The sequence below is a fragment of the Lissotriton helveticus genome, chromosome 2_1, assembly GCF_964261635.1.
Source record: "Lissotriton helveticus chromosome 2_1, aLisHel1.1, whole genome shotgun sequence".
Taxonomy (NCBI): Eukaryota; Metazoa; Chordata; class Amphibia; order Caudata; family Salamandridae; genus Lissotriton; species Lissotriton helveticus.
The window spans coordinates 607,232,165-607,255,302 of NC_136059.1; the positions used below are offsets into that span (position 1 = coordinate 607,232,165).

At 44.7% G+C, this 23,138-nt stretch overlaps 1 protein-coding gene across 1 annotated transcript in view; it reads left to right on the forward strand.

Annotated features, from left to right (window-relative positions):
- Positions 1–17,905, forward strand: part of MSH3 (mutS homolog 3) — a 1,953,894-nt gene extending 1,935,989 nt beyond the window's left edge. The window contains exon 24 of the mRNA XM_078675310.1: positions 17,520–17,905. Coding sequence (XP_078531436.1) covers positions 17,520–17,601 — 82 coding nt within the window. The 3' untranslated portion in view covers positions 17,602–17,905. The remainder of the gene's footprint in view (positions 1–17,519) is intronic.
- Positions 17,906–23,138: the final 5,233 nt, after the last annotated feature.

Consider the following 23,138-nt stretch of genomic DNA (forward strand, 5'->3'; position numbering starts at 1 on the left):
GAGTTATTAGACTTACAGGTGCTATATATGGATTTAAAATTAATATATTAACAGAGGTTTTGCTTCCTGAGCAGGCTTCATCTGAGCCTTTTTTACCATTCAAAGAAGGCCTGACTGACACCTTAGCGGTCACCTAGCCTAAGCATTGCTCCTGTCCACAGTTGAACGAGCAGGTAGCCCTGTTTCAGGCAACCCTAACTTCTTGATGCAGCACCCTCTACCAGAAAATCTGGTGGGTCAGGCTTTCACCAGCAAAGTGAACTCCAATTTATTTCCTACGAATCTACTTGACAGAGAGTTATTCGGGAAACCGATGTTATCATCCGCTACTCTATCCCTCCGGCCAGTCATTGCCAGCTGTTTGGTGGGGAAGTATGCCCACGCTTTATGAGACCTGATTAGCGAGATCTTGCTGCCAGTCCCTGCGGAATATAGTGACGGCCTGGGTCAAACCATTGAGGAGGGTCAAGATGCAGCCAAATACTTGATCCATTTTGGCCTGTACACTACTGACTGCTTGGCAGAGTAGATAGTTATTTGGTGTCACACTTGAATGAGATCTACGGCCTTCTTTGGTGAAATGCAGGCTTCACTGATGGATATCCACCGAATGGGATATCCATCAGTGAAGCCTGGAACACTGGAACACTTCAAAAAGAGCTGGACCACAGCGTCTGTCAGAGGCAAAATCAGGCATTTTCTCCAAGGGTGGAACAATATAACTTCTGACAGATGATTCCTTCAGATCGTTAAATGGTGCTCTGCTCTGCCATTTCTTTTTGATCCACTGCATTTTACACCCACATGAGAGTGGCTTTCAGAGGAGCACATTTCCACCTTGCTCTAAGGGTAGTAGGCCTTTTTGACCAAAGGAACCATAAAAAGGGACTAGGTATTACTCCTATTTCCTCGTTATGAAGAACGGTAGAGGCATTCATCATATTTTAGTTCTCTGAACGCCTTTTTTTTAGGAGGAAACATTCAAAATGTTCAGTTTGGCACAGGTTCTCTTTGAACTGGATCTATTTGATTGGATGGTGGCTATAGCCCTATAGGATGCCTACTTTCATTTATCCATCCTGCAGTTCCACAGGTGCTACTTGCGGTTCAAGGTAGGGCAGGGTAATTTGCAGTGCTCCCCTCATGTTCTCAACAGTGATGGCATTGGTCGACGCCCATCTTTGGAGGATTTTCCTACCTCAATGACTTGCTGCCGAAGGTGGACTTGCCACAGTCAGTCGGGGACCACCTCCACAAGATGGCAAACCTCTTGACATCGTTGGGGTTCTTGATAAATGGGCTGAAGTTAGACCTGACTCTTGCTTGTTGGCCACAACAGGTGGCAAATGCAGGCTCGGCAGTGGAATCCGAAGTCTCAATTCGCACAGCACTAAGATAATCTGTTGGAATCCAAGATTTCAGTGGTGACTTCTTGACCCAAATCAGACCAGCAGAAGACCCCTCTCCCTTCTCCAACCAGAGATGATGTTGGTCATCTTTGCTTGATTTAGAAATTGAAAATGGTCTGAATAGTTCTCCAGATGTATATATACAACACTTATCTCTAATTCAGAAGAAGTTGCTTAGTTCACTACGGTAGTAAGCAAAGCAGGGGAAGCATTGGAACTGACTGTACCTTTTGTGGTGGCAAAACGAACAATTTGACAGAGCTCTTGCAGCCCTTCTACACAGTTGGAGAGCCTCTGTTTTCTGTCAATGGGTCACTAATTGAACTACTTCAGGTCAAGCATTTGAAGGACAAATAGCCAGATGACATAGATCTGCTGTGTGTGCCCCAAAGTTATTACTGTTGCTTCCATTGGCAGAAAGTCTGGTGGTCCATGATCTTCCTCAAAATTGCATCCAAATGCATCTTCATGGTGTAAATTCTTACTCAAATGATGAACCCTGTTGCCTCACTTCTGAACTCAAGACAAACAATGAAATCACCTCCTCAGACCGTGAAGTGAGAGAAGTAGCTTCAATTGTTCAGGTGAGGACGTTTTTCGGCAGGGCCTTTCATTTTGTGAGTCTGATTACTGTTACAGGGAAACTGATTGACACCTGCATGCTAGAGCTCACACTTCATTGTTCCTATGTGTAGGTGCATCAGGCTGGAGATTCCCCTGTGCTACCTACTCTGTGGAGCATTACTTCACTAAAACAGACTCTGTTATCCTTCATCCCACCCTGATCGCCAGATGGAAATGGGAGGAGCATCTCAAGCACAATAATTTAAAGTACAACATTCCTATTTTGAGTTGCTTTTCCATCCGATTTATGTGAGGATTAAACCATATTTATTTTAAACACATTTACCTCCAGGTGATGGTGGTGTGTGTGCACTGGTGTTCTCATGGCCTACAATGATATTGCAATGCATTCAAATAACGCTGTTTCCTTCTACAGTTTTCACACAATGTCAAGAAATCTCCACAACATTTCAAAGAAAACCCTGCATCATAACTGACTTTGACTTAAAACTGCAGATTGTCGACTCTTCTTTGGCTATCTAATGACTCTTTCCTTCCTTTCCAACCTCTGCACACCGCTCTTTCAGCATAGCCGCTCTAAATGCCTTAATCCGTAGTATTGTATCTCTGCAAATTGCCCACACCTCATTTCAAACATATGGCCTCTCCTTTAAAAGTCATACTCCTGCAACCTAACAATACCTAATCGCCTGTACTGCCAACCAGTGCATCAATATACATATACCATTCTTTCACTAAAGGTCACACTTAAGTCAAATGAATTCTACTACTAATACGAGTAACCAACAATGAGTCAAACAAAAAAACGACTAACCTCTTCAGGGGTAGTAAGTGCCAATATAAATGCAATTACAATACAATACAACATACAACCCACACCACTACCATAACACTCAGTGGTTGGGCAGTTGATTGTAGTTCATGCAGACTGCATAAAACATTTATTTTATTGCTTGAAATTCTCACACTCCCATACAACAAAACTGCTATGGGTGCTGTCCATCGCTATCTACTGTACCAGTCTACAGCAGTAAACCACCCTTCAGCAACTGAACAGGCACGAATCACTGAGGAGATCTGTCACATGCCGCTGGCCCATGGCGGACTTTAATCTAGTTCACCACTGCGGATCCCAACGAGTTACGTGTTATAACTACCTTCTGACATCTCACAATGGCAATCAGATATGGGAAGATGGTAACAAAGTCCATCCCAGCAGGCCTCTCCACCACGATTTCTTTTAACCTATGCCTGCTCAGGACCACAGATTTTACACAAAATATCTAAAAAATGGACAATACAGTGTAGTAACCATCTAAGTGGACTCAGAAAAAAAAGATATTATTAAGGGACCTACAGAGCTGCTCAAAGCTGTAAGCTTACTAAAAACCATAAACTGTGCGCCTGTCTTTCACTTCCACATTTCACTGGGTCCCTTGACACAATAACTGCACCTGGGTAGTCCTCACATACGACATGGAAACACTTGCCACAAATGTTCAAAACAAAGACAACACGCTTCAAAGCACACTTCTACAGGGTGTGGCATGCTAAACTTGTAGACAAGCGCTTCAGCGCCCCACATAGGGGTAGTAAGCACCATATAAAATGTTGCAATACATAGGATAGGTTAGCACTTAATATGCTGTAGGGAAACTAGCTTGTATGGCCTCCATTTCTTTATATTAATTATGTATTTTTGCAAATTTGAGAGCTTATAATAAAACGTCAGCCCTTTATCTATATAGGATTTTTTTCTAAATGCACATACAGATTATGTGTTCTTAATATTCAGAAACGGTCTAGTTGCCCCGTTCTCGAACAGTTGCAACTTTTTTTATCGAATTTGCAGGCAGACCATGGTATACCATGTTACATTAGTTGAGGTTTGCTGAGACAAACGTTTATAGCAACTGAACTTTTTTTTTTCACAACAGGTTTATTGATAAAGATGAGCATATGAATTAAAGTGGCATCCCACATTCAGGACGATACCACCAGGCATTGTAATTACAATCACAATATAAATCTGAGCGTTGAAACAAGGAATCAATGGAATCAAGGATACACGAAAAGATTAACCCCACCTTCATCTTTTCAATAATCTACCCACCCAACTCCCTGAGCCCTCCCTCAACCCTCCCTAACCCCATGCATGTGTGTGTGAACCATGATGACGGAAGCTTTTGACGTGTCAAGTGTGTGTGCGGGAACGGGTTTCGCAGGAGCATATAGGGCTATAGGTCCTCCACTGGTTCCGCCGGGGGGTCCAGTGTCAACCCTCTGTAGTCCGCCCACCTCTTCCATATTTTGAAATGTTTACGAGGGCATCCTCGTGCCTCAAAGATTGGCCTCTCCAGGCCCATACAAAAGTCTAATCCTGCCTTCCATGCATTCAGGGGGGGGGGGCCTCACGTCCTTCCATGCTCGGGCCATGTCTCTTTTGGCTACCACCAGCCCCAGGAGGAGCAGATGCCGCTTATATATATTACCACCAACCCCTTCCAGGATGTGTAATAGACCCAGGCGGTGGGTACGGGGAAGGGTCCAGCCCAGCACCTCCGACAGACAGCCCCAAACACCCCTCCAGAAGCCAACTAGTTTGGAGCACGACCACACTGTGTGGAGCAACGTACCCACCTCCGCCCCACATCTCAGACATTCCGGGGACCCAATCAGGCCCGCCCTCCACAGACGCTCTCGGGTATAGTAGGCCCTGTGTAGGATCTTGAACTGTATGAGGCGAAACCGTATCGCTATAGCCGCCCCCCTCGGGATTCTAATGCCTCCCGCCAATCATCCTCATCTAATGGTCCTACATCGGCCTCCCAGTTCGCCTTCAGCGGAAGAAGAGTGGATGAGCAATGCGTGACCATGGTCTGGTAAATGCGTGATACTTTTTTGTCCTCAAGATCGCCCATGAAGACCTTCGCTTCGATCGGGCTGAATTCCGGGAGCGAGTCAAGATTGGCTATACTGGGCGTCAGCGCATGTCGGAATTGTAGATAACGAAAAAATTGAGATTGGTGCATATCAAATTCGGTACGAAGGGCCTGAAAGGACTTAAGAGTCGTCCCGGACATCACATGGCCGAGCTGCGAAATGCCTATTGAGTCCCAGCCATCAAAGCCTGATAGCTTAGACAGTTCCGGTAGTAACCCGTTGCGCCATAACGGCGTTTCCGCGGTCAGTCGACCCCACCAGCCCACGCGACGCAGGGCCTGTCGCCATATCGCAAATACAAGTTTAGTGACTCTCGGCAGTGGCCGACGTAGCCGGGATGAGTATAGAATGGTGTGGAGCGAGTGATCACCCATCAGCGCACGTTCCAGGGCATATGCCGGATCTCCACCGTCACCATACCACCATTCATTTAAAACAAGGAGATGAGCGGCTTGGTAGTACGACTGTATATCCGAGGCGGCTAGGCCCCCACAATATGTGGACAGAAAACAAGTGCGCAGCGCTACCCTGGCAGCACCGCCAGCCCAGAGGAAGCGGGCCAGCACCGAGTTCACCTGCCGAAACCATTGGGGTGGGATAGGATACGGATGGTTCTGTAGTTGGTAGAGTAGGCAACTGAACTTTTTGAGAGTGATTAAATAAATACATAATTATCATTTTAATGCTCGCATATGAAAAAAAAGCAAGCCCTTTCCACCATCTTGATTTTTTCATCTAGCGAGAGATACGCATCTATTATTACTCCACATTGTTTCACTTTCCTGACCAGGAGGGGTTTCTGTCCTATTGAAGATGGCCAAAAATAAATCTCCAAATAAGTGACTGTCTAACACGGAGCAGGATCTTGGTTTCATCCCATACAATTTTAGTCTGTTATTGTCCATCCACCGACCATATACACATAAATTCTGAATAGAATTTATGTATCACCTTCATGCATAATGGCTGAAAGTCCTGAGACTTGAAGCAGCTTAGCCGGTGATGTCATACCGAGGTTAAAAAGCCGAGGGGGAGTACCAATCCCTGTTGCACTTTGTTTTTACATCAATAACTGCTCCTCCAACTCAACCTGAACAGCTAGTGAAGATAAGAAATGACAAAACCATTCTAGCACTATTCCTCAGACACCGAGGGTCTTCATCCAATGTAATGGGGCCTGATGATCAACGGCGTCAAAAGCAGCAGATAAATCAAGCAGGATTAGTGCCCCAACTCAAAGATCATGTAATGCTAAAGTTATAAGGCATACTTTACTACCCAAGCCCTAACTTCAGCCTGGGATGGAGGAAGAAGCGAAAGAGACTCCACAATAGTTGTGAGCTGGTTAAAGGCAGCAAGTTCAAGGGGCTTAGCCAGGCATGGCAGTTGGGAGCCCAGCCAATAATTTTCTAGACGACCTGTATCAACCTTGCTTTTGTAACAGTAGAATAACTCTTGCTGACTTTAAATTTTCAGGCACCAGTCTTCTTTTCAAGAATGCATTTATAATATTTCACATTGTATCACATGACTCCAATCGAATGCTTTGAGACATTTGGCTGGTAGAATATCAAACCTCTGATTTTGGGGTCCTACTTGTTATGTTGGGACTGGGTTAGTCCCATTCCTTTATTTGCATTATGGGTGTTTTTCTATTGACCCCTCCGCACAGACAAGGCCATGCATTGAACGTCACGTGCTGGGGGTGTATAATAAATATAGGTGAGGCCCGACCTTATGGTCAGTTCATCTCTACACCTGCCTGTGCCCTGCATCTTATTTCACTGTGTGTGTACATCTACCTAGAGGGGCTAGGCCTGCACCAAGGCCAGATTTGGGCGGCCAGCTAAGTCACAGCAAATTAGTGACAAAGGCGTGTGTCCGAGTCTTGCCATTGGTTCTCATCAGTTTGTCTTGGCCTGCCTGGAGTGGCTGCTCGCTTCGCTACTGTGCTGCAGTACTTCACTGTGACTCACAGCCTCCATTGAAGAGTGGCTCCTGCCCATTGCCGTGGGCCCCGTGCTGACACCTATCTTCAGGCCTTGAGGGTGCGCGTTAGGCCTATGCAGCTCTCCTGCACCTGGTACCACCCTCTCCTACCTGCTCCAGTGCCGCCCGGCCTTATGGTGTCCCTGATATCAACTCTTGAGCCTGCCTTGCTGACTCTGATGTTGACAGTTACCCAGGAGTGGGTCACGCAAGGTGGTTGCCCCTGGGGGCGTATGACCAAGCCTACCCCTGCCCATCCCCAAGTCATCCTGCGGTGTGCAGGTGCCAGCGTTGTTGCCAGTCCTCCAGTTCCTACAGCAAGTGACTGACTGGCCCTGGGGGATTTTACTGGTTCACAGCACTGCAATCTGATGGTGGCCACGTGTGTTGGCATCCCTGTACATGAAAGGTGGATGGCCGCAGTACCTCATCACCATTGAGCTCACGGACTGGCCTATTTTTACGGCCTGTGCTGGGGAGGCCCTCTTCTATATATGATCTTTTGTGCTATGTGCTGGGTTCTTGGCTGTTCTTCCCCCTCCACCGTTAGATTTTCCCTGCGAGTATTGGGTCCTACAACTTGCTGCCTCTCACATTGGCTGTTTTGGTTTCCTGGACTCGCACGCACCTCTGGTGTGCGCCCCACAGACTCCTGATGCTGTCCCTGGCAGTCTTCCTTCTGACCTTCAATCTCCTGTGCATTTGGTGCGGGGCACGAGGAGCCTATGGTGTCCGTTCCAGTTTTTGAGTCGTTTGTGGTGGAGAGATCTCCGTCGTCACAGACCGCGAAATGGATGACGTGAGGGAAGCTGTTGGAAATGTACGTTGCTAGCCAATGATAGAAAGCGCCACTTGCTCTTATGTTTGGCAGGCGCTGCCGTTCTCAAGAATGCGAGGACAAATCGTGATTACAGGCGGTTTCTCTTGCACCAGTCCAGGCAACAGCTGGAGGAATCAGTGTACTCGTTTTATGCCTAGTTAAAAGAATTGGACAGCACGTGCATCCTGCTAGGAACAGTTGACGAGATCAGGGATCAATTAATTCATGGCTGCCGGTCTGCCAAACTACAGAACACATTCTCCAAGTTCCATGGCCAATATGCTCACCATGGGCTACTCTAAAGAACTCTCCAAAACCTGTGACGCACACATGGAGGCGACCCTCCAATGGCCCATCAAATCTGAACCCATCAATTAGGTCGTAAAAGCTGGCCTGGACAGGAAGAAGGCTCGTCCCAAATCAACTCCCACTCCAAAGACGTTATTGGTGTGGATACCCATATCCGCATCAGGGTGACTGTCCAGCACAAGGGAAAAGATGCTCCATGTGCAATAAACTAAATAATTTTTCCAAAGTTTGCCATTCCACCTCATCCCAGAAAGCGCAGTGAATGCCCTGTTCTTTCCTGCAATGCAGTAAGATGAAAGGGATATGAATGATGTGGATGGTGCTGTGAATGTCATACATGCCATGCAACCCGAGAAGCCTTTTAGATGACTCGCACTGCATGGTTACCATTAATGGTCCCCAAGTTCCAGCTCTGATTGATAAGGGTGCCTCCATAAACATCATGGCACAGACAGTCCTTCACGTTACCACAGCAACCCGCCCTCCGCCCCACAGTGACACAAATGTATGCATTTGGCTCCACTTTGCCTCTCCTGCTGGCCAGTGTGTTACCACAGACGTGACTTATGAGACCCGAACAACACAAGCCAAAGTCTATGTTATGAAAGCAGGGTCTAGAATGCTGAATAGCTGCCACTCAGCAAAATGCCTCCAACTAGTGATTTTTGCATTCATTGTACACTCACTCCACGTTGAAGCCCTGTAGGAGCAGTTTGGACCACTGTGTGGTGGCATTTGATGCCTCATGTAAAGCATAATACACATTTCCATTGCTAAGACGATTCAACAGGTTTCCCTGAGGCACCACCACACGGCTTTTCACCTATGCCCCAAGGTTTAGGAAGAGCTCCGAAAGCTGGCATTATCAAGAAAGTTATAAGGCCAGGTGGGGGCTGGGTAAAATTGGCACACACAACACAATTGATACAAAGTTATTCTATTAAAGAGTCCATCAAGTCACTGTCCTGTATCTTTTGGTGCTCAGGAGAAGGGAGAGCCACCTGATCTTCCGAGATTGGATAAAGAACTTTTCCACAATAGAAAAAAGAGTTCTCCAAGCACTCAATAAATGACTTATGATGTTGAGGTCGTGGTTTCACCTTTCCTTTATCTGAACATCCAAACAATTATTTGCATTGCTGTTTATCTCTTTATTCCTTGCCAACAAGTGTTTCGTCTGTTACTATGATGTTAACAGCAGACTTCATCAGGGCTGTAATATAAAGACGATGATATAATAAGAAAAGAGGAATGAAAAAAAAGGTCTTGAAGTGTATCTAGTCCCGTCACTAGTATCAGTCACCCAAATTAATTGCACCCAATGCATAATCACAGGCAAATTGCCATAGAATGATAATATAAAAATGAAGATAGGAAAAAAGGGGGTAAATGAAATAGAAGAGAGTGGAAGAGATATGTTGATGCTATAGTATTGTATTGTATTTTATGTGATGCTTATGAAGCGCAAACTGTCACCCTACGGGTATCCTGGCGCTGTAACCTAGCAGATGACATCAACAAGCAATGGGCCTGATTATCAGTGGAAGGCATTGCTGTCGTTCCTAGGGAATAGCCAGGCTTTCAGACTATTTCTAAAGCATAACAAGGAGTTTGCTTGTCTAATACTCAGGGGTAGGTCGTTCCAGAGGGGTGAGGCCGCTATGCCGAAGGCCCTGCCTCCCACCCTGGATTTCTTAAATCTGGTACTTGTTACCAGGTTTGAACTAGAAGAGCGAAGATGTCTTACGGGCTTATACCAGGTAAATCTCTCCTGCGTAGATAGAGGGCCCGTACCGTGTACCGCTCAGAACACAATGCATAGGGATTTGAAACTAACTCTTTCCTTGATGGGCAACCAATGAAGATCTCTCAGGGCCAATGTGGTGGAGGATCTACATTGCCTATTTCATACCAGCTTTTCTGCTATAGAGTGGACTCTCTGCAACCCCTGCAAGATATATTGTGTAGCTCCCAGATACAAGGAGTTGCAGTAGTCCAGTCTGCACAGAATTATTCTCCTCACTACAAGGGGTCTAGCCTCATTAGGCAGCAGTGAAAGAATCTGGCGAAGTGCTTTTGGTAAAGCAAAGCAGACACTGACCGTTTTGTTAGTCTGTGACGCCATTTGGAGGTTGTCATCAATCAGGACGCCCAGGTTGTGTACGGTCTCAACTGGGGCTAATGGGTCATCCCCAGGAGTGAGTTTAAACTCTAGCGGCAGGTGTTGTACCATTTTTGCAGTGGAGCAGTATACCACCTGTTTTCTCCCCATGAAACTGCAAAGAACTTTCTTTGAGCCAACCGGAGGTCTGGTGCATGCACTCCTGGAAAATATCCATGGTCACCGCACGCTTCCCTTCCAAAGAGAACACCAGTTGGGTGTCGTCAGCACAGTTGACCAGGTCAATCCCAAAAGATTTTATGATGGGGATCAACAGGCGCAGATATATATTACAAAGAATGGGGCTTATTGCTGAACCCTGTGGCACTCCGAAACTTACCAGAGACTTAGAGGAGGCAAACGGTGTCATGTTTACCACCTGTTGTCTCTCTGAAAGGTATGATTGCAGCCACTTCAGAGCTCGACCTTTCACACCCATTCTCTCCAGCCTTCCCATCAACACTGCATGGCTCACCGTGTCGAATGCGGCCTAAATATCTAGCAACACTAGCACAGCACTTGTCGGCTCGCATTTGCAAGTTATCCAGTACGGTTGCCAAGGCTGTTTCCGTCCCATGTCCTGGGCGAAAACCAAACTGATCCCTATCCAGCAGATGGTTCTCCTCAAGGTAGCATGATAAGGACTTGCTGACAACCTTTTCCAAAATTTTTAGAAGATAGGGCAGAAGGGATATGGGCCTAAAGTTTGCCGGGCTTGTTGGGTCCATGGTGGGATTCTTGAGCAAGGGGGTTACCACTGCCTGCTTCCAGGCCTCTGGGACCACGCCTTCTTCTAAGGATTGACAGCAAATCTGTCGCATCCAGGGGAATAATTCTTGCCCACATTCCTTCCAGATCTTATGAGGGAGGGGGTCTAGGGGTGACCCAGACGATACACTTTGAACAAAGCTGTTAAAAAACTCCTTGGTAAGAGGTTGAAAATATCCAAAAATGTTACTGCCCAGGGTTATGCAGTTAATATCTGAGGCAGTTCATCCTGCGACTAGCATTGCCTGGGTCAAACCCTCCGACAATTTTAGCGATCTTTTCATCAGAATAAGTGGCAATCTCATTGCATAGTTTCTGTGATGCAACCACTTTATGGCCCCTGCAGGCGGGGCTAGAAAGATCCCATATGATATTCAAATCAAGTTATCTTTATTCGGTTTCCATAATTTGTAGAAAAACTATAAAAGTTCATGTAAAAAATACAGGATATAAGGACAGTTAAAATCAGTAATGACTTACATACATACATTGTATTTACAAGTTCATCATATAATATTAAAGAGGGCTTTTGTACTGTTCGGTGCATGTAGGATAGATTTAGCAAAGAAGATTGCTTTGGACTTGGCAATTGTCTCCTTATATTGGGCCTGCACTAGTTTCAGCACTTTCTCATCTGACTCTTAAGTATAACCTTCGCCAGCTCCTCTCAGCCTGTCTACGTGTGATTCGCAATAGTTTCAGCTCCTCACTGTACCAGGGGGCTGAAGGTCTCCTATTCTTCATCCGTTTTATAGGGGCGCATAGATCCAGAGTGTTGGTAATGTGGTTACAGTAGGTTTGATAGTTCTTGTCCACTGAGTCGTCAGGAACAAAAAAGGTCTGATTCGAGATTATTGAATCTGGTCTGTTTTTTAATAATTTAGCCCAGTCTCTTCCCTTGCGATAGGTCACTGAGCGATTGTTGTTATTCGCTGTATTGGGCATTATAATCCTGAAATGAATTAATGAGTGATCCGTACAGCTTTGAGGCAATACACTGATCACCTCCATTTCCGTCTGGTTTGCAAACAATAAGTCAGCACATGCCCTCCTAGATGGGTTGGTTCTTGTACTAACTGATGTAGACTAACATTCTCACATGTTTGCCTCAGGTCTCTCAGACGATTCCCTAGAGCCCCGTTATCCCGTAAGTTAAAATCCCCTAGACGCATCATTCTGGAGTGGGGGCAGCAATGGTGTCAGACAGTGCTTGGTACTGAGTATCTAGACCTGGAGGTCTATAGCAGACCATTTCAGTTAATAGCCTTCCCCTTGTCTCTTGCAGAGAGAAGCCTAGTAACTCAATCCCAGCAACCTCATCGACCTGTAATGGTGCAAAGTTCCATCTTTCTTTAAATATTACTCACAGTCTCTTCGTCTGTGAGTATTATTCGTGTCCATACCTTAAATAAATGTAAGTGGTGCCACATCAGAAGTGCAAAGCAAGCATCTGAAAGAAACAGTTAATTATAGATTCCTTACCTTAGAATGACACCCCGGCGTCAGACTGGATCTGTAAAGTTTTTTGTCAGCAGTGTCTCTGCTCTTTGAAAGGTGCTTCGGTCGACTCTGCGTTTGTCATTGGCGTCATGGTCGCTGGGATGACATCGCAGTAGGTACATAGATGCCGCCCTTGAGCGCTGATGACAGTTCTTTCTTTGTCCACGCCAGCCAGCGCACATCCGGAGAGAGCGGTACTTCCAGTAACTTTTTGACTGGCTTTTTGTCAACTTTTGTCAACATCGTTTTGAGACTTCAACTCCTAGTGCACGTCAGGGATGCCCGGCTTCAAGTCTTGCGGTTTCTGTAACCAACTGATGTTGTTGACGGATCTGCATCACGTGTGCCTATTCTGCCTGAGCCCGACCATGACCCCAAGTTGTGCTTTGACTGTCGGACCATGAATATTTGCGGGAGTGGTCCCGAAAGCTTCTCGAGGACCGGCAGTTGGCTCCGTGCCGCTCAAGGTCCCGGTCACGTAAGAGGTTGAGAGACCAGTCACAGAGGCATCATCATTCTTCATCCAAGTCTTCACACTCAGTGTCAGGTAAGTTGAAGCCCAAGAAGAAGTCGCAGAAGCATCGTCGCTCTTTGACTTCATGCGGAGCCCAAAGGGTCGACTACGGGTTTCCCTCCCATTCCAGGACCTGGAGCGACCTCTGCCCAGCTTCGTCAGTTTTACAAAGTGATGCATGCCATCTTTGGGCAGCCCGACTCCCCCGCGTACTCGGCTGGTGGCCCTGGGCCTTTGATGCCGGCGGCTCCGGCCTCAGCACTGCAGGGTCCCCTTGTATTATAATGACTGGTATAGACTAAAGTATCCCACTGATATCACAGGGGACCCAGTAATAACCCTGAGTCGAGGTGTATGACCAATTAAATGTTGTCTATAAGGATAAGGTTGCTCCTCTCCTCTTCTTACGGTAAGACACCACAAATGTATTCCCATCATCATTGTTCTTCCATATCGAATTGGAGAACAACAGCCCATTTTACATTTACCACACAGGTTACGCGAACGTGAACCAGAAAGTAAACATTGAAAGACACAGTTTATCATTCTATTCCTGATGAAGGTAGTTTCTGAATAATTTATTGCCACCGAAACGCGTCGACTCCCTTGTTTGTTAATTTTGGTTATATTCACTGAACTTTCTATATCCAATCCCAATATCTAATGTTGGATTTCTTTAAACTGATTGATTCTTATGAAATAACCATTATATGATGATCTGAATGTTTTTCACGCACTTTACTGTCTCTTGTGCATTGTATTATGTAATTTTTAACTACAAATTTTCATCACATTATTGCGTTTTTTAAAAATGTTTATAAGAGGATACTTTTATTAAAATTAGAATTTTTATAATTCATTGAGTTGTTCATCAATGTGCTTGTAGTTGTTTGTTGGGGACCACGGCTTAGGTGGATGTGAGATCCTTCAAGATATGTTTTGGCTCTAAAAGATTTGAGTGGGAATGAATGATATGTGGTAAATCACATTAGCTTCCAAGAGTTTTCCTTTTTACCCGTCCTTTCTGTACCCTGTCTCTTGGTCAGTGGGGTCACTCCCTTTTTTTACACACGGTACTTCTCCAAAACCTGGGACTTAGTCAATTTTTCACCAAACACTGCCTTGAGAACCACCAGAAGTCCAGGATATACCTGCCAGCCGATCCACCCAGGGTGCATTGACAGTCGGCCTGACTTCTTGGTAGCTCCTGCTATGTTCTTGTTCGCAGCAGCAAGTCCTTTTCAGTGGAAACTCTCAATTAAGGTATCCAGCTTTGTGGAGCCCTCTTCAGTTTTGCAGCCCACTAGAAGAATTAGACTTCCAGAACAACTTCCAAGTTTGAAGGTAGAAATCTTCAACGGGCTCTATGATGACCAGCAGCCCATCGACGAAGACAGCCTCCTCAGCCTGAGAATCCAACTTCTTATGCTCTGAGCTTTTTGCCAGCTTTACCAAGACCAAATCCACCAGCTCCCCATTGTGGAAGACTTGTGTTTGAACACAGCCTAGTGCCATACCCTGCTGAAACTCTACCTTCTCAGGAACTTTCTTCAAGAATATCTCTAAATCCGTAACTAAGCCGAGACCAGGCCCAATCCATCCCTTGTGTCTGACCTCGGCTCCATTGCGTTCCTTTTTAACTTTTGACTTTGAACTAGTCTTGCGCAACCAGATACCCGTGGTTGGCACTTTGATCTTTTAAACACTATTTTTCACAAATAACTTTATAAAGATTAATAATTCTGGTTCTACTGATTGGACTTAATTCAATTTGGTGTTATGTATATTTATCAAAATGTTCCCAATATTTCTAAATTCGTTTGGGCTTTTTCTTGAGTTGTTCATTCACTTTATTGCTGTTTGGGTGCTGCATAAATTCTTTACACATTGCCTTTAAGCTAGGTCTGACTGCATTTGTGCCAAGCTACTAAAGGGTTAAGCACAGGTTAATTTACTGACTTTTTTAGCTCACCCTCACAAGGACTGTGGTTGTTGCCTGAATGGGGCTTCCGCGGCCCTTAAACAATAACCCCATTTCTTATATTGGGTTCAGCTGTTGGCTCCAATACGTGTGTGTTTGTGCAGTACCACTCAGTTATTTGTGTAAAACTAAAAATCCCAAAAATAATCTGACATCAAAATCGATATTTTAAAACATTTGCCTTTGTCTGTGATTTGGCCATCTTTTCCTTTATTTAAAATTTATGGTTTTGCCTTTAATATTTCTTGCTACAAGGGAGTTGGAGCTGAGCGACAGTGACAACTTCATCAAGGCAGAGGCTCTACAAGCAGAGAAGGCTGAATGTGGGTAAGAAGGAAACCAAAATGAACTTCCAAATAGCCCACAGAGGCTTTGAGGAGGTTAGGAGGATGCAGGTTACCACAGAGGAGCAAGAGAAGGATATCCCTGAGGATGAGGAGATGGACTTGGGGGATGAGAATGAGGAACATAATGGTCTGGACACAGGCCTTGAGCTGTAGCACGCACCCTGAGGAGTAGGAATACAACTTGCCTACAGTAGTGAGGCCCTTTACGAGAGCAGGGAGCAGTGTGTCGTCCCTCACCTGACTCCAGATGAACTGGAAGACAGTGGGGCTGGGAGGGAGATCAAGCTGCAGCTGGCCAAATTACGTCTGGAGGAAAGGAATGGATCAGCTGTTATCAGGGACAGACCAAAGAGCAAGTCTGACCTAGAAATTGCATAGAAATACAGACTCTGCAGTCATACACTCAGCCTCTACCATCTACTAAATTGCCTGGGGCGGCTCCTTCGTTGGGGCGGAGGAGCGTCGCCCCACTTAAAATCCCCCCCAAAGCCCCAGGGATTAAAAATGAAATGGTAGTTCCTTACCGTTTTATTTTTCAGCCCCTGTCCGAAGCAGAGTGCAAGGGCAGGGGCAGGGCTGCTGCTGGCTGACAGCAGGGAGGAGGGTGGCATGTGTAATACACTGTTTAAAGTGCGCATGTCTTTTTGGCCAGCCGTTTTGCGACAGCCAGCCACACATGCACACTTTAAACCTCTCAACCCAGCTGTCTTAAGATAGCTAGGTTAAGAGTAGCTGTGGGCCTCCAGTAGCTGTGGGCCTCCAGGGTGCTGAGGAGTGCCGAGTGAGGGAGCTCCATCCAATCAGGGTGCTGCTCACATGCTGCATATGAGCAGCACCAGGATTTGTCAAGGAAGTTCCAGCATCCGGTTCAATTTCCTGGATGAAGAAGAGGTCCGTAGCAAGGACATCATGTTAGATAAGTTTTATTTTAATTTTTATATATTTTGTGCTCATGCGCCCCCTCTCCCTGTAAATTCCAGCCGCCACTGCAAATGGCAGTGCTCAGGAATAACTAATCTGCTGCCCTTTCCTAACAAATTCTTCATGAAATTTCTAATGTTTTCTTGAGCCTCCATCCTCCTCCCTTCAGTATCTGGATCTTTACCCTTCAGCCAAGGGGATGCAGTCATTACACTTCCACTGCCTGAGGAAGTTGTCCTAATTCTCCATCTTGTGCGATGCTAAACCAAGGCACCCATAATGCATCCCACTGGTTTTAGTACTCCAACTCATACATACACTCAGAGTCCTACTTCCACACATGTTACACACACACACACGCTAGGCATACACAAAGAATGGCAACACAAGGTCCTAGGTTTCACATAGCAGTAAAATGTAGCACAAGAGGGGTCAGTAGACCACACTCACTAACATAGATAAAACGGTCTGGTCACACCAAGAGTTCGCAAAACACAGTACACTGCCATCACTGCTTTATGTGCTGATTCAGAAGACAGGGACAAGATACCTTTTTTGTTCCCCCTCCAGGGCAAAGGACATGTCCTGGACCTCGCTTTGTCAGAAATTGACCTAGGCTTCTGTGCCCATGCTAGATTAGCATGAATCCAGGGTCGAAATAAAAGTCAGGATACCAGATACACAGTCGGACACTCAGAGCAGGGGTACACACTAGGTCAGCATTCGGTGGAGATTGCCATCCCAACACCAACTCTGAGTGTCGGGCAAAGGGTCGGCTCAGTGTGTCTGTTCAAGTTCTATTTTTTTCGTTTATTTTTTCTGAACCGCCTGACCATTGGCTTCTAAAACAAAAGATTGCAGCATGTGCTAGATTAGAGAAGTACCTCGGATGTGGGCTGACAGAGGACGGCTGCAGATGCTCACTGGGACGTCTACGGGTATTAAGTGACAGATAAAGTCTGCCTATGTTCGGTTTAGATGTATTCTGCAGAGCTCTGATGAATGAAATAGCCATGTTGACTCTTAAAAGAACAGCAAGTTGCAGACCAGAGGGGTATTTCACACCCTTGGTCTAATTCGATCAAAAAGCCAGCAATTGCTAGCAGATTATGAGGTACAGTGAAGTTCAGAAATGCACAATGATTTCAGAACCTTGACATAATTTGCATAAGAAAGAATATGTTTAAAGCATTTAGACTGTTGCGAAAATGTTCCAACCGCCCTGCTTTCCTAATTATAATTTAATGTAATAAACTTTTATTTCGTTTATAGAGAGAGACTGAAATCTTTCATCCAAGCATGGAGCACGAGTGACGCCGTGGAGCTGTGTAAGCTTATAGATGAAAAGGAATAGCAGATATCAGACTTCTGCTCTTCACGGCCTGCAAGATATCAACTTAATATTCCACTGAAGATCTAAGCTTGTCCAATGTATTTCAGCATTTAAATTTGAATTTCGTCTTGAAAAATAGGAACATTTCAAATGGGATTTCATGTTGGACGGAAAGGCATGCTGTTTTAAAGTTTGTTTTTGTGCCCTACAAGATTTCAGCTCTAAATTCAAAATGATTTTTAAAACCTGCATTACCATCATTTGTGACGTTTCTTGAAGCTACCGAAAGCTATTAAAAAGGCAATCATGAAAAATAAATGTTTCACACGTGAGATAAATTATGTGAGATTTATAAATTGACTCAAATTACTGGATTTTCAATTCGATTTAATAAGCATTCAAAACTGTTTGTCAATGTAGCAGATGAAAATATTTCATACAAAATTAGCTTTTATGCTATACAAAAAGATGCAATGGACAATGAGCTGCTATGTGTTTATAGCTTGAGATATTGTACTTTATCAGACAAGGACTGTCGCTCGTCTACTCAAAATGCCATCAGCCAATCACATGGATCGTTCACATTTGCGGTTAATTTGAACTTGATTTCCTATGTAACAACCTAGAAATCAAGATCACTGGCCAACTTTGGAACTGCATTCAGAACTCAGGGCTGCCCCCTGAGCTATGGTATGGCTTCAGACCTGCTAGAGAAACGAAAGGCCTCGCAACAGCTCTTGCCACTACCCTGGATGGATACCAACTTGAAGTCCTAATCTTAGTGACCTAAAAGCAGCTTGTGTTAAAGAGGATCACCAAATTAGCTCATCATCACTGCATGAATGTATGGGTATCTTAGATATCCCTCTGAAATGGGTCTAAAATATCTTCACAGGACAAAACCAAAATGTTTGAAGAGGCACAGCGGTTCCATGTGGTACTACAGTGATCCTCACTCTCAACTCTTGGCTCAGGTCATAGACAAAGATATCTTCCTCTAATGAATGCTCCTTCCTTCAAATTCCTTCTCTTGAGCTTGTTAAGGTTGCTGACTGCATTTGAACATTTTCGGCAATACCATCCAGGGAGGGTAATTATGCAGGGTCCCTCGAAATTCTGTGATAATTTATGACCAAAAATGACAAGTGGCTGTATAAATGGTACATAACACTCAAAAGAGTAGACCAGGTCTGCGAGGTGGTGTGTGTCTAAACAGATGACTGCGAAACAATTGGATGTAAGTGTAGGCGTAAAGGACTGCTGAGTCGCAGAGGTTTGTGTAAACCTCTGCGACTCAGCAGTCCTTTACGCCTACACTTACATCCAATTGTTTCGCAGTCATCTGTTTATGTATTATTAGTATGGGGAGTGAGTAGACAGGTCGTTAAACGTTCCCCTCGACCCTCCACACCTTTTGTTTTTTGTATAAATGGTACACCAGCGTCAGTGACATTGGACCCTTTTTTCCTATTCTTCAAATATGCCAAGCTCAAGAGACGACCATGTTTACTTGGTCTTATATGTGCCTCAAAAGTCGTAGCATTTTATATTTGCGATTCACATCCTTTCCTGTCTGATGGAATCCGATTTTGGGACAGATCCATAATTCCTGTTGCTTGTAGTGCCTGGGTCCAAAACACTTGTGAGCTATGTGATCTCATGCACCCTAAGGCGATTAGGGAGAAGGAGGCCAAACGTTTTATGGTTTTAGATAAATCAGAATCTTAATGTAAGACCCTTTCCACTGACACTCAGTATCCTTTCCTGAGCTGGTCTTCCCGTACAGAAAATATCTCTGCACCATTGATGCTAGTGCTACATAAAACCAAAGGCCGTATTCTTACCAAAAGGCAATCCGGGTTAAAATACGAATGGGAAATTCATGCAGAATTACCAGTGGTGGTCTTCTGAAATAGGAATTGAAAGAGGAAAAAAAGGGGGAAAAACTATGGACCTCCGGTATAGAAGACAATGGATAGATGTTGGCTGTTGGAAAAACACATATGAATTAGTGCCAAAGTAGGTGGACGTTTGCAGAATCACAGGGACTAATCTACAATGAGAAAGGCCTGTACAATAAGAACATTATTTAGGAGTTCAAGTTTGATTGTACCCTGTAACAAGATTCTCACCTAACTAAATCCGAGGTGAAAAGATGGCTACAGTTAGGCAAGCCAAGATGGTAGATGTATTTGCTTGAACTCCAGCTCACACCTACAATCCGTCAACATCCATTCTGTGGCAGAAATTATTATAAGGGCAGACAGGGTGTCCCCCAGCGGCAGAGCCTTGAAACCCCCCTGCCTGCCTGCAAGACATATGGGGTGTCGCAGCTAGCTGCTTGTGCCCTTGGTGACCGACTTTGGAGCAGCGACCGGTGGGACAGTCAAGCCTGGATAGCACAATGAGGCGGTGAGTTCAGGGGCATCACTGTTCCCTGGTAGGCCCATGAGGAATCATAGTGATGACTCAGCCAGCCTATACTGGGATGAAGTAATTGGGAAGCCAGCCCGGGGACACAGGGAGACACAAACATTTAGCAGAGTTAACAGGCCCTAGAATGTGAACCTTTGAAGTCCTCCTCCCTGGAGGTGGACAGAGAATGATAATAGGGAAAGTGGTGATGAAGGTCCCCTTCCCACCCATTATCTCCTCAAAGCAAGGAAAACTTAGCCTAGATTTGGCGTGGAAGGTCAGTTGAACTACTGCCGTGTAGGGAAGCTGGCCTTTGTGGCAGGTGAAAAGTGTTCACTGCATCCCGTGGGTCAGACTATGGCCCTCCACAACACCTGAATGTTACCCCTATCTTTCAGTCCATCAGTGGAAGGGGACTGAACTGGTGAAAAGTGAAGCAAAGTGCAGCCCAAAGGGAAGACCTGTCACCACTTTAAATATAGAGATAGTGTGGCAAGGCCTGACTACTAACCAAATGGTTGCTTGTTGGCAAACTGGTGGACTTCGAAGGGAGCTCCCTGCCCTCAGGCAATATGAGATATGGACAATACATCTCTCCAATTATGCCTGATGGAGTTACTAGCGGGCCTACAACTTGGTGGCTTAGGTGGAGTTAAACGGAGAGAAAAAATACCATAGCCATGTAGCTTGATTATGTACTTTTACAGGAGGACTTTGCAATACAGTGGCTAGGGTAATGGAGACAGAATTTAGAATCTCCTTGCTAGAAGACACAGTAATGGAGCTGACGACACCAGGCAGATGTCTCTGTGTTCAGTCCAAAACCCTCGATAGCAGATTTCAGGATGGGGAGATGAGGGCCAGCAGAAATAATTTTCATCTGGTAGGATTTTCTGAGGGAGTGAAGGGGACTCACCTTAAGAGATTTGTGGTGGATTGGTTAAAATCTGTGATTACACAGAAGCTCTTACTATACTTCGCAATAGAAAAAGCGCTTCATGGCATCACACAGCGACCTCCGCTAGATACTGTCCCACATCCAGTGATTGCTAAGGCACTTGGATTTTAGTTATTAAGACAAAATACTTAGAACGACTCAAACTGGTAAGCATATTTTGTTCTAATCAGCCCACTAAGAATATTTCTAGGCTACACCTAGCTGGTACAGCAGCAGAAAAGACAGATTCAAGGGGTAAAACAAAAACTGAGAGTTGTGTACATAAAATATAGCCCCCCTCTTCCTAGCTCAAAGTGATCCTTGCACTTAAAACCCTTTTTTTCACCACCCCGGCGGAAGCATGGGACTAGGTAACAGAGAGGAGTCCCCACAAACATATTCCGACCCCAAGTCCTCCCCTGTGAAGCAGAGGAACCCTTGAAATGCTCCCTCCCCTCCCCTCTCTCAGGAAAAGAGAATGCAATGGAGATGAAGAAGAATAGCTTTGCGGAATCCAAAATTGATAGATGCACGTAGGTTTGAGACAAACACTATTAGAGAAAGACATGACACAGAAGATCGAAGAGAAGACTCATGAACCAGAAATAGACTCCACTGGCTGAGAGAACTGTGCTGACTGAGGGGATGGGGGAGGTGTTGACTTTCAGGGCAAGAGGAGGAGATTTGAAAGAAAATGTAGGCCATTATTGATGGAGGTAACAGATTGCGCTCCTGCATTCAACTAGGTAACAGGCATGTTGAAATGCCCCCAAGGTTTTGTTTACACTAATCAAGCTTTATAAAGTCAAAAGATGCTTCTGGGATAGAAGTGTTGGGAGAGCATTAGTTGTTAAAGCAATGTTTATTATGCTCTCTTTTAGGTATTTTTCCGAGCCCCAGATCAAATAGCTGAGAATCAGGACGATAGCCAGACATGATCTCCGGGAGAAAAAGTTGGAGCTTGCTATCGCAGCTGATTAGCACTCCTGAATATTTAGCTTTGCAAAGATTGTCATCAATCTTGTGTCAGAGTTATTTTATCTGATTGAGATATTCTTTAGTGGTTGGAATGATAGTGTTGATCTGAAGAGAATCTAGAAATGCTTGAGAGTAAAAACGTTGAAGACAGAAAAATGGAGACACCATGCTCTTGCTGTGTTTGGTGTTATTATATGAAATACATCCGATGTCAGATAAGTTGACCAATGATTTTGGTAGTATTACAGAAACATCACAGGTGCTGTTCAAGGCATTGGTTTTATTTTACAGTTTGGCCCATGAATTAGAAAAGATAACAAGATTAAGGGGCTCATAGGATTCCAAGAGTTGAGCAAAGATCCTTCTAGAATTCTTGAGCATCCTGACTGCTCCAAGGCAGTGGAACTCTCTTTCCACTCACATTAATAGTCCTCTCGCAGCTTTTGTTAGCACTTGAAAACCTTGCTCTTTTCCTGTGGTGATGAATGGTTCCTGTTCTTTCTTGGAGGGGCTTCTCTGGTTAGTTAGTGGTTTTACACCTTTGGGTATAACACGCTCTACAAGTACAAATAAATAAATACATCCTTTGTTACCAGAAGAACCTCAAAACTAAGTCTAATGTTGACTTGGCACCTCTGTGTCCAGAAATGGTGGAATCATGATTCATTTCTCATAACCTCCAGTTGGAGTTCTTTAATAGGAAATAATAAGGATACTGTTGAAAAAATAGGCTATTGTTTTGTATTAAAATTCACTTAACTGAAAATTCATCCATATCAGAAGGCGTAAAAGAGGGCCATGCTTCTTTAACCTTATCCAAAATGTCTGTACTACTCTATTAGGTTGTTCGGATTCGATTTCAATTGTAAGTCGCAGGATAATCAAGATACCATTCTTAGATCCCAGTATGGAAGTGATTAAATAAAAACATATTGAGAGAAGTGGTATGCACCTAATTAGCCTGTCATCTATTACCATATTAACCATAGCGGGGACAGCGAAAATACTTGTGATTAATGCTGATCTCAAAAGACTCCCCGGTCCCGATTTACAAATGTCTTCAGTCCGAGAGGTATGTTTTACAGCCAAGAGTTCCCTTTCAAGAATGGACTAATTCCGGTCAAAGGGAGATAAGTAGGAAAACAGATAACAGCTTGGATGTTCCAAATTGTCATCCTCTTGCGTTTGCAACAAAACTGCTCTGTCAGAAACATCCGCTTCCACAATA